Consider the following 12,733-nt stretch of genomic DNA (forward strand, 5'->3'; position numbering starts at 1 on the left):
CCTAGTTCCATGGCATTGGCATCCACACAGCCAGGCAAACTAGACCTGAGATACCTGATCGCGATGTGGCGGTGTCCTTTCCGAGTATGAGTAGTTGACCTCGAGGGTTGACTGAAGTCAACGCTGGCTTAGTCTCCTCTCTCTCGAGTCTCTCCACCAATCCAGGCACTAGGAGTATATCTATCTGTTCCTGGGCGCTGGCAGCCTCGCACTGCCAAGTAGTCTGATCATCCTAATCTCCGGGCAAAATAAAGCACATAGCAAACCATGACGCCGACGCGGCCTTTTCACGGCGGAGCAGGACGACCGGGCGCCTGTCGTCGCCACCACCACCTCTTCCTGGCCCCAGCGGCGCTGGTGCTGGTGATGGTGCTGCTGCCTCCCGCGGTAGCGCAGCAGGCGTACGAGGCCAACGCGCAGACCGACTGCTACTCCAACAACGGCAGCTCCGTCCTCGGCTACACTTGCCGCCGTAGCAAGAACGGCACGACGTCCCCACGGTCATGCGACAGCTACCTCGCCTTCCGCTCCGCGCCGCCGTACTACTCCTCCCCCATCACTGTCTCCTACCTCCTCAACGCCACCGCGCCCCCCCGTCGCGGCCGCCAACGCCGTCCCCGTCGCCTCCCCGGTCGAGGACTCGCGGCTCCTCCTCGTCCCGGTCCCCTGCGCCTGCACGAGCGCGGGGGTACTACCAGCACGGCGCGTCCTACGTCATCCAGTTCGACGACGAGACCTACTTCACCATCGCTAACAATACGTACCAGGGGCTCGCCACCTGCCAGGCGCTCATGGCGCAGAACCCCGCCCACGACAGCCTCGATCTTTATCCCAACATCTCCCTCACCGTGCCGCTCCGGTGCGCGTGCCCGTCGGCGGCGCAGGCCGCGGCCGGCGTGAGGTACCTGGTGACCTACCTCCTCGGGTGGGACGACGACTCCAACACCGTCGCCGAACGCTTCCGTGCCGACTACCAGGCCGTGCTTGACGCCAACAGCCTCACCGACGACTCCACCGTGTACCCCTTCACAACGATGTTAGTCCCGCTCAAGGACCCTCCCACGCCGAACATGACTACCTTGCTGGAGCCCCCTGCTCCTGCTCCAGCTCCAGCTGCAGCTCCGCCAGCGTCGCATCAGCCGGCGAAGTCCACTTCTCGTCAGTCGAGTGCGATAAACTGGCGGGCCATCTTCGGCGCTGGTGTGGGATGCGGTGTTCTTGTGTCGGGTGCCGTGTTTGCTCTGTTCTTGCTATGGCGTTGGTGCCGGCAGCGCGGCGACCGTTCAAGGAGGGCAGTTCCTGACGCGCCGTCGTTTCTGGAGTATGGCGTGGCAGCGGAGATGAAGGGGGAAGAGGCGACGGCGACGGCGTCGTGGATGTCTCCCGTGATGGTGGCCGGCGACGTCCGCGACGCGGTGGCATCGTTGACGGTTTTCGAGTACGGTGAACTGGAGAAGGCGACCGCGGGGTTCGCAGAGGAGCGGCGTGTCGGAGGCTCGTCAGTCTACCGCGCCGTGATGAACGGCGACGTGGCGGCGGTGAAGCGCGTTACCGGGGACGTGGGCGCTGAGGTGACCGTCTTGGGGCGCGTCAACCACACGTGCCTTGTCCGCCTGTGCGGCCTCTGCGTGCATCGCGGCGACACGCACCTGGTGTTCGAGTTCGCCGAGAACGGCGCACTCAGCGACTGGCTACACGGCCGCGGCCGCGCGCTCGGGTGGAAGCAGCGGGTGCAGGTGGCGTTCGACGTGGCCGACGGGCTGAACTACCTGCACAACTACACCAGCCCTCCGTACGTGCACAAGAATCTGAAGAGCAGCAACGTCCTGCTCGACAGCTGTCTCCGTGCCAAGGTGTCGAACTTCGGCCTGGCACGCGCCATCGTCTCGGGCGCCGGCGGCGTGGAGATGACGCGCCACGTCGTGGGCACGGAGGGGTACCTGGCGCCGGAATATCTAGAGCACGGGCTGATTGGCCCTCACCTCGACGTGTTCGCTTTCGGGGTCATCATGCTCGAGCTTCTGTCCGGGAAGGAGGTGGCGCCTGCTCGGGTCCACAACGACGACGGCGACGGCGGTGGCGGTGGCAGTGAACTATTGCTGTGGCAGGAAGTAGAGAGGTTGGCCATCGGCGGTGACGGCGTGCGGGACAAGGTGGCGGCGTTCATGGACGTTCGGTTGCACGGGGACTACCAGCTGGATGTGGCGTTCGCGTTGCTCGGGCTGGCTCTGCGGTGCGTGGCGCGGGAGCCCCGGGCAAGGCCGTCGATGGGCGAGGTGTTACTGTCGCTCTCGGCGGTGTACGGATCCACGTTACAGTGCGATCCCTCGGACCTTGGCAATTCCGGCTCGACGGAGACACGGACTCAGAGTGAAGCGCGACTGACTGTATCGCGCTTATAGGAAGAGAAGAATGGCAACCCGTGCAGAACTCCATATCGACTTGTGTCCAGTGGCGGACCTGGAAAAAATATTTAGGCCATGTTCGGTTGCAGTCAGACACGGAGCCAGCGGTGGGGCTAGGGGGGCTCCAGCCCCCCCTACCGCTCGCGAGCAAGCGAAGCCCCGTAGAGCCGCTGTCTGAAATTTCAGCTGTAGATGTACAGATAGGAGGGGCTGAGATTTGCTGAACCTCTTTTCTTGCTAATTGACGTTGTTTAGCCTCTCCTATTTTTTTTCCTAGCTTCGTCCCTGGTTGCAGTGGAACCAATCCAGGAGGGATTGAACCAGGGGTACGTGTGTAGCGAGACTGACCATCGCGAGTCCTCCAATTCGCAGGTATGCAAGATCTTATGCCGATGCCGTGGGAGGACCTAGCGCCGCAGCCGTCGCGCTCACCTCCGGGGGATTCGTTCCATGACTCCAGAGTAGTGGTTTCATTCCTGGTGGGGTGCGGCCGTATAACCAGGTCTTTGCAGGCGGGGGTGCGGCTGTATAATCAAAACAGACCCGGTATACAGGGTTTCACATGCTAACTGAACACGTATTTTAGGGAGGAATGGGATTGAATCCAGGCCAGGATTGATCCACAACCGAACATGCCCTTAGGTGGAGCAAGCTCTGGCAATAATACTGAACACAAAACATATAGGCACATTGTGATTGCACAATAGCAAAACAATAAAGTCATGTTTGGATCTAATTCTCAATGATTTTAGATAGTGGCTGTAGAATCTAGATTCTAAAAATGAAGGGTTTTTGAATTCTGGATTATATTATCTGTACATAATGAGAATATCTAAATAGTAGTGTTCGAGTAGATAGTTGGATTCTAAAATCCCATTAGAGAATCAAGGGTTTGGATGTCATTTTTCTTAGGAGATCCAACCAGAATCTAAGCCAACCACAGTTGCAAGATGATACATTTAATTTGATGAATATTTTTTTTGTCTTGCACCTAATAACCACTCAAAATACAAAAAAAAAAAAATTGACTTGCCTCAAAAATTTTATAAAGAGACATTGTCAATTGACGTCACATAAGGCGAAATCGTGCATATATTTGCGTAGCTAGTACTCCCTCCGTCTCAGAATGAATGTAATTCTAGCACAGCGTTATGTTTTAATACCTTAAGTTTGACCAATTATAGATACAAATGTATTAATATTTATGATACTAAATAAATAAATATCATTAGATTAATTCTGAAACATATTTTTATAATAAATTAATTTAAAGCCATAAATATAAATATCTTTCACTAGAAACTTTGTCAAGCATGAAGCATACTTATATTTTTTGGACGGACGTAGTAATTCACTAATTCCGACGTTTGTACCATGTTAACTACCACATCCACGTGCACGCAGGAGCAGACGAAGCCTTTTTGGTAGTTGGTGCGGGGGCCTTGGAGCTGGGCTATTTCGTTCCTTGCCTCCTGAGCTGGATAGCCCATACCGCTTGGATTCCTTCTCCGGTCGCACATGCGCAGAGGCGAAGCCGCCACTAAAGTCATCGAGCTTTGCAGATTGGAGGGGAAAGAGAGGGAGTGGTACTGAGGTTGGCCGACCGGTAGCTGGGGCGGCCGCCCCACCACCATGATAGAGTGGGTTCGTTCCTACTTTGTTTGTTAAACAATGTACCAACCTCAATTATCGCCCAAGTCTCAATGTCGTCTTTGAACGTTCAAATGCTCATTTCAAATGTTAAATTTATTTTGAGCTTGGTTCATTATAGAACTATAAAAGTATCGGTCCCACTTGCTTGGCTTTATCGGTAAATTCGAAGGATTCAAGTTCGTTTATTTTAGACGGAAACTATTATTTCTTGATGTCCTAGTTCTTTGTTTATGGATCATCGTGTGATATTTGATTTTTCGATTCTAATTCTACTTGTTCAGTGTTTTTACTCACCATTGCGTTTATTTACTTTTAGGTACCAAATGATCGCGACATGTATGGGAATTGGGAGTAGCACCTTCATGAGACAAACACCTAGTTTACATATGCTTATTTATTTAATAGAAGTTTATGCAATTATAATAGCTTAATTAAAGATCACTTAAAGGTTGATTTGGATGAGATAGTATCTGTTGTTGGGGTGGTATTTTTGTTTTGTTATTGGGTTGGACTATGGTGATTTTGTCTTTATTTATGAGCTTATATCGTCTATATTACATGTTTTTGCCTGCTCAAATGTCCAGTTTAAAAGGTTGATTCTGCCAAAACAATTAATAATTTCTAAATTTAGTATAATTTAGGTGTCAATTGGTAACCTCCGGTGGTGTTTCTAGCCAGGGTGTTATACTTAGTGGTGGCAAAGGTAATAGTTTTTATGGATCATGCTTCTTAAGTACCTCCTCACTAAAAAGATGCTAAGCCTCAATTAATCGGATGGATCTTCTACTCAAGGGTTTGATATTGAAATAGAGATAAAGGGAGTGACTATTGTGTGACCCAGGCAATGCATCCTAGGGTCGGTCAACCCTATGGAAGATCAATCGACCATGGGCCGATGCTAAACAGACCCATCTTCACTCTACAAGTACACCCTAGCTCCAAAACCGCCACGGAAAGGCTATAAAAAGTGGAGTTGAGGTCATCATCAAAGGACAAACAAGAAGATTAATCCAAGGCGAAGTCCTCTCAACGCACCACTTAGAAAATAGGGAGAGAATGAGGAGAGATCCATGGTGGAGCTAAAGCCATTGACTTCTCTTCCATTTTATGGATTTAGCTCAATTGAGTGACATCCAGGGCTAGTACTGTCAATCTCTAAATTATTTTATTTAATTAAGTTCAAGTTCTCACTTTACTTTACTTTACTTTACTTTACTTTACTTACATGATCTCTGCTCACGTCAAGTGTTGTGTTCCTCAGCCAGGAGTAGAGTAGTATTCGATAGTGTACCGGTGTCTAGGAACTAGGATATAAGTACCTAAGTTGGTACCTAATTCCAAAGATAGGGGTAACAACTCTGATAGGTCGACAAAAATCTACCATGTTCGGTGTCGTGGGGTCGGAATCGCGGCAAGCATTGTTATTCGAATCGATGTCAGAGTATGTGTTTCCAGTGGCTCGAGTGGACTCAAGAACACAAGAATCATAGAGGGGACACAATGGTTTATCCTGGTTCGGGCCGATCGGTGCCCTACGTCCAGCTGCTGATGATTCTTATACTCAAGAGCACCCAAAATTGGGAGGTTACAACATAGTGTAGAGAGATTTGGTAGAGGGTTAGCTCAGTGCTAATCCTAAGGTTGCCTCGCCGTCGGTGGAGTCTTCCCCTCGTCAGAGAGGAGGAAGACGATGGATGCGGCGAAGGAGCTCTTGGTGCCCCTCTCGGGGTTGCCTCTACCCTCGGTGCTGAGCAGAAGCGAATCAAATGAGGAATCGAATGATCTATCTGGGATCCTTCCTCCTCCCCCTTAGGTCCGACCTTATCCCTTATATATCGAGATGGGTCGGGTACATAGCGGTTTGGGGAGAAGTGTCTATGGTCTACATACGCTAGAGTCCATGAGGGTCTTGCAACTGTGCTCTGTGGACCATGGCGGTGTTGTGGAGCCGAAGAAGCCTTAGGCGTCGTTCGACTGCTCTATTCTGACACTCTGCGTGTTAGGCTGTGTTGGCTTGGACCGGCCTCTCCCAGGTGGACCTTCTGGAGTCTTATTGGTGGCGAAGGAGGTCAGCTCTAGGGGCTGACATGCAGGCCCAGGAGTTGCCCAGCCCCAGGAGGCTGGGGGGACTTGTCTTCTTATGTGATGCCCCGTGCGTGACCCTATCACGGGAGTAGCTGGCAAGGCCGCGCCCGGAGTGCTACGCCTGGGAGCCCCCGAGCCTCAGTGGCTCGAGGCTTGTCTTCTTGCACCTGGCCCTTGGCTGGCGTCGTAGTCCGGGCAGGAGCCAAGGGCCGAGCATGGGCGCATCATCGATCAGGAGCCTAAGGCTCAGGCGAGCCCCCGAGCCCTGAGCGAGGGCTGCGACATGCCCAGGCTCGGTCAGGTCTCGTCGGTCGGGAACCATCCCGAGGGGGAGGGCACCGCGCCGTGATGGGGGAGAGCCGCCCACTCCCCTGCAACACCGTCACGCCACTTCCATGGATCTCGCCGTGGTGGGGGAGAGGGCCACCGGATCCACAGGTGTTGGACGCTCCTGGTGGACGAGGACACCGGGGTGGGGGAGGGCACCGTCGCCAGCCAGGGCGACAGCCATGGCTGCGTGACAGGGTGGGAGGCAGCCATGGCCACGCGTCGGGGTGGGGCAGGGCACGAGCGTGGAAGGGATAAGGATGGGGAGGAGGAAGCGAGGGATAAGATTTTTGGGGTGCGGGAGTGAGCAGAGTGAGGTGTCTGTCCGTCTGGACGTCTTAATTGAAGCATTATCGTTCTTTGCCTGCCCAATAGCTCAGGTCATCTAGGCATTAATGGGTTAGAGATAGTGTAGGCTGGAGCTAGAGCCCTACCTCTCTATGGTCCTTTGAAGAAAATAATCTATAAGTGCTGGTTAATTCTAGCGATAACCGGTGGAGGATAGTTGTGGCGGGGTGTGTAGGAATTTATGGAAGACTATGAAGTATGAATGATTTGTGTGTTCAATAATATTCTTGTTAAACCTCCAAAAAATGTGGGTTACAAAGTGCTCCGATTCTCGCATCAGTGGAAGAAGATGCAAGGAAGGAGGAAGTCTAGAAGTTGGAGGAGCTACTTAGGGCGGGACCGCTCAAGGTCCTAAAATTCAAGGGGCCATATTGCTCATATAAGTACCTTAAGTATATATATATCATGTATTAGGGTTTGTCTCAAGCATTTATGACGTCTAAAAAGGTCAAACTAAGTCTAATGCGTAGACCATTGTAGTGATCGATTGAAAAGGTCAGACTAAGTCTAATGCGTAGTCCATTATAGAGATCAATGGTTTCTATGTTTGTTTATCTTGTTTCTCGCCTGTCGCGACCGACGAATCAAGGAGACAGATACTTTGTGTCTAGTTCTAATTGGTCATTTATATATCTTCAGTTACTTCAAGCTATGATATTTTTTATGCAATATATTATAGTTTACATTATCATTGTTTTATTTTGATACTTAACTTAGGCCCCGTTTAAGGTTTCGCTCGAGGCCTGGCCCGGCCCCCAAATTCCTAGGGGCGCCACTGGAGCTACTCAAGATGATGAAGGATGACCTTTCAAGATGGTGACAAGCATACAAAAGAGCTTAACTTTTAAGCCTAGCTAGGAACCATGCTTTACTCATGTCTTTGTTGCTATATTTTGCTCTATTGTTTGTTTCTGTTGAGCTGGTAAAGGGGGAGTAGGTGTTGTGTGGCGTTTTGGAGTTAGCTTGGCTACCATCTTTTGGTTCTGAACTCTCTGCTTATAAACTGATAGCCCCAGTAAAACCTGTTTAATCTTTCAAAGCAGGACTAAAGGTCTTTAGTCTAAAATTCTTTTTTTTAGTGCAAAAGAGAGAAAAAAAATGCATGCTTCAGTGGAAAAAAATGAGGATAATTGAGGAACATGAAATTTATAGCACATAAATCATTACTACTACTTCCATTCTAAACTGTAAGAGGTTCTAATTTTGCCCTAAGTTAAACTTCTCTAATTTAACCAAGTTTATAAAAAAATATATTAACATCCACAATAAAGATTAAATACACTACCAAGATATATTTTATAGTGCATTTAGTGAAACCAATTTGGGTGCATTTTTTATACTCCCGGGAGTAGTTACTCCCCTCCATGATATGGCATTCGATTCTATCCATATGAGCTAATCAGGTTTGTGCGTAGCAGGATCCGATAAGTAACGTGGGACGAGATTTGCGTGCTTTGTTGCATCTGCTGTGCCTCCGTATGTTCTGTTGCAAGATAAATTATTTAATTATTTGGAAGTATGTATACATACACGTGAGGAGGCAGGAGGCGGGTGTATTTACGTGAGGTTAGAGGAGGGAGTAACTACTCCCAGGGGTAGGAAAAATTTTCCATATATATATATATATATATATATATATATATATATATATATATATATATATATATAAACTTGATTATTATAAAAGTTTAACTTAGAACAAAACCAAAATCTCCCACTTTTGGGAATGGATAGCAACACAGCAGGACTAGTTGAGCTGGCTTTCAGTAAAGTGTGCTCCTAAGTTAAAGGTAAGGCACTGAAATATGAAATTGACTCGCAATCTACATTCAGAAGGACACTGTAGTCAGTTTTTTTTTAAACAATACAATAGTTCAACTAAAATGGAAAATGTTACTTTGTATATACCTCTCTTTTTCTTAACTATCGCCTGAGTGTATCACAAAACTGTGAAATATCATGTCCTAAACACTTAAAAGCTGCATACTAGTGAAAAACTTGTCCAAATAATAATATTCAAATTTCTTCATCTCTATCTCTGTCTCTATTCCTATAATACATCACTTTAAATTATCCTACAGTCACCAAACAAATCCCACCTCCTTAATCACGACCTAAACTACGTCCACCTACGAAAAAACACAGAAAAAATAACATTAAAAACATATACACTAAATTAACCCTCACCTATTCTACCTCGCATATTCTTTTGATCTCCCACCAGGCCACCACCGTCTCCCCGCTTCACCGCTCCACCCCACCCACGCGCGCAGACGATACCGGAAAGTTACGTGTATAAAATACTCGGTCCTTATCTCTTCCTCATTTCCCTCCTCATTTCTCTGTCCTCAGATGTGCGCCCACGAACGCATCGGCTCGCATGGCGGTGGCTGGCAGCGGCGGCCTCCTGCGGTCCTGCCCGTGCTTCCCAGGCTGCAACTTGACGGCGACCCTTCCCCAACCCCTAACCGGCGGCGGCGACGCTCCACCCATCTTCGTCCTCCCCTCCGACGGCATCTTCGTCCTCCCCTCCGGCTGCTGTGGAACTGGCGATGGCGGCCCTGACCTCAGCTGCGGCGCCTCTCATCCCATGCAGACGGCGCTCCCCCGCAGCGACGCGCGCATCCCAGCCCCTCCCTCCATCCGGACGCGGTGGCTCGTCGACACAACCAGGCGCGGCGTGTGCTGCCTTCCATCCGGCGGCGTGTCTCCTCCAACCCGGAGGGGTGAGGTCCTCGTGCAGATCCTGCAGGTGACAACTATTCTGGGGGTTTTCTTGGCCGGTTCTCGATTTGTGCCATACGTATTTGCCATCTATTCGTGCTGTCGTGGGGTGCTCAGTCTTCCTTCTCTGTCCTGAGTTGGGTTCAATTTGTTCTACTCGTTTATTAGCTCAGTCTACTTGCTCTGTTCTTTTTTGTGATTTTTGGGAGGATTTTCTCAGGTTTGTATCGGGGGCAGGTGATGGAAGTGGAGAAAAACAAGAACTTGCAGGGGAGTATCGATTCGATTCAGTTCGAGAGAAGGACTTGCAGATCAAGAATCTGATGCCGATATGGCTTGTACGGCAGCCCCTTTGGTCTTCGTTTGGCCAGATCTGGCTGCTCGAAGTCGAAATCACTAGGCCGTTGCAGAAGACGTCGCTACAAGAGATGCAGTTGTGGATGTAGCTTCTTGCAATTTTTTTTTTGTGTGTGTTTTATGGATGAACTGCAGGAACGGCGGCTGCTAGATTTTATTTTTTTGATGAATTTTGTCGTACAAAGTACAGATAATTTTGTTTGATTTTGGACCAAAAATTCATGTAACATATTACTGATACAACGAGGAATTATTAGTATTTGATTTTTGTTATTTTCTTACTGATTATTATTGCAAAATTATACCAGGTCCTCTCGTAAAAACGTCCCCCGCTGTGAGCCCCTATCTAGAAAAATACACATAGAACTTCGTTTCTATTAAAATTAAGGGCTAATAAAACACCAAAATACATCCAACGGCCGATCTTTGACGTGTGACGCCAGACTTTCTCACCCGGCGTCCTCCATCCCACGCACGCGGGCTGTTTCTTCCCTTCAAACGCCCATGCACGTCGCGATCAGGGTTCAGGGATCGAGCCTGCTAATAAGGGAAAAAGAAACGCACCACACCCGACTCCCAACGCTACACACCGCCGCCGCCAATAGACGCGTCGAGGACGCCATGGATCCCTCTCCTCCGGCTTTGAACCAACCGCACCGCCGCCTCCTCCTGGATCCTCCAGACCATCCCACCGGCAGGCCGTGCCTCCTCCCGGATTCGCCAGACCAAGCAAAGCACACGCTGGTCCCGCATGGGGAGGCGGCGGCGGCGGTGGCGGCAGGCAGGCAGGCGAGACCCGACACCGCGGGGACCTGCTGGCGCACGACGGCGCTCGCGTCCATGTCGTCGGCCGGGGGTCGTAGTCCGCCAGCGTCTTGCCGTCCTCCATCTTCGCCTTGCCGAAGAAGAGGGCCATTCTCGCGGGGAGCAGCGTTCCAAAACATAAAGACGGGTAATCACCTATAATATGTTTCATCTTTCTTATTATCACAAAAAATAGTTATTTGATTTATGTACAATAAATCAAACAAATGCTCATCTCCAGGAAATTAGGAGGCTTGCTTGTATACAATTTCATGAAGTCATGGGATAGTGTAAGATTGCCACCGATCAACACTATAAGCATATATTCTCTAACTATATTCCGTACACTACATACAAAATTAATAACTTAACTTGTTATATCTACCATGCACAGCTATCAAATTCACTGAGGATGAAATTTCTGGGGAACATTATTAAGAGCCATGCAAACGAATGTTTTGACAACTTTTCTGAAGATCTCCGAGCCATGACTAAGGACTTAGACAGAATGTAACTTAAATGGTTATATGAGAAAAACCTTTACTATGACTTCTTAGTTTCCCAGATTGTATACATGCTCAAAGATATTGGGTGCGTTCGGCTGGCTGGTTCGGCTGACCAGCCAGCTTGTTCTTCTCACATCAACCAGCCAGTTTCAGCCGCTACAATGTTTCTCTCTCACAACAACCAGCCAGTTTCAGCCAAGTTTCTGCCAGCCGAACGCACCCAATATCTTTGAGCTATGAAAAAAATATTGGTTATTTTTATATGTGTCTCCCAGATAAATTCGTTGCGTTAGCATGGGCATTATACTAGTAATCCGTAGTATGAGATCTCATTGACCCCCGGCCTCTATTCATGGTGCCGCCACTGTCACCTCACGTTGGCTGCAACTGCAACGCCCCTACACTACTTCCACACCTGACGGCCGCAACAAAACCCAAGTTTCCTTCGTTGCAGGAGGCATGTATGCACGTTCGGTTTGCCCCCATGTTTTTGTTCATCAAACATCGAGGAGGAAGACGAAACCCTCCAGATCGATAGATTCAATATCGGTATGATGGTTAAAGCAGGTTAATTATATTTACCTGTCCTCTTCTCCTTGCCGTCGTCGTCAACCTCGCCATGGATGCCGCGGGTTGGCATGTCGACGTCCATGGCTCTCTCCTCCGTCACTCAACCTCTCCGTCACTCTGCTGCAGAAACAATGGATGTGTGCTCAGTTGTTGGTTTCCTCTCGCTCGCTCGATTTTTCCCCCGGCCCCGGTGGCAGGACACCAGCAGGACGTGTGTGCTCCCATGGCGGTGCCGGCCGGCCAGTGGTCGGGAGAGGGAATAGGGGCGGAGGAAACTATATATAGGCAAGGGGCGCCGGCGAGGGAACGATCGAGCGCCACGCTATCGATCAACGGAAATGAAGTAATGAACGCGGGCAAGCAGCGCGGGTGGCATGGCATGGGAAGTAAATAAAACATGGGCGTGGAACGACCACAGGTTGACGCCTGTCATGGTCGCGCTGCATTACTTCCCCGCTTTTCGCGGTCGCGGCGCCGGAGACGGAGAAGGAAAACGCGCGGGGACGAGAGGCAAGAGAGAGGGCCCAACAAATGAGATGCACGTGGACACGTGTGTGTGAGAGACAGGAGTTGTATCTCAGACCTTCAAATTTGGAAGGCCCTCGAATCTGAGCTAGCGATTGTTTGGCATGGAGCCCTGGACTGGAATGGGCTTTAGGGTTCAGTAACTGATAGACGGCTCAAAAAAAAAAAAAAACTGGAAAAAGGATGACGCGGTGGGAGTCGGAACTGAACTCAGCATTGTTCCAAAACGTCCCTAACCTGCATGGACTAACCACCACGTCCCTGACATGTTCCAATAAGAGTTGATATGTGTTCCGCTAGTCAAAGGAACAAGTTGAAGCTGTATACCCTCCTACTACCGCAGTTCCTAACGATATCGTACCACGTACCACGTTCCGGGAAGCTGGCTGCTAAGGGTGTGAGTAGGGCACTTAGGAGGTTGGCTGCAAT

At 49.7% G+C, this 12,733-nt stretch overlaps 1 protein-coding gene and 1 pseudogene across 1 annotated transcript; both read left to right on the plus strand.

Moving 5' to 3' along the window:
- Positions 1 to 204: 204 nt before the first annotated feature.
- Positions 205 to 3,235, plus strand: LOC136522116 (protein LYK5-like; annotated as a pseudogene).
- A 5,872-nt stretch (positions 3,236 to 9,107) lies between these two features.
- Positions 9,108 to 10,163, plus strand: LOC136522356 (uncharacterized). Its single transcript, XM_066516184.1, has 2 exons — positions 9,108 to 9,570; positions 9,763 to 10,163. Exons 1-2 carry the CDS (start codon positions 9,199 to 9,201, stop codon positions 9,781 to 9,783), a joined length of 393 nt encoding a protein of 130 aa, XP_066372281.1. The 5' UTR covers positions 9,108 to 9,198; the 3' UTR covers positions 9,784 to 10,163.
- Positions 10,164 to 12,733: the final 2,570 nt, after the last annotated feature.

Source organism: Miscanthus floridulus, chromosome 18 (genome assembly GCF_019320115.1).
Source record: "Miscanthus floridulus cultivar M001 chromosome 18, ASM1932011v1, whole genome shotgun sequence".
Taxonomy (NCBI): Eukaryota; Viridiplantae; Streptophyta; class Magnoliopsida; order Poales; family Poaceae; genus Miscanthus; species Miscanthus floridulus.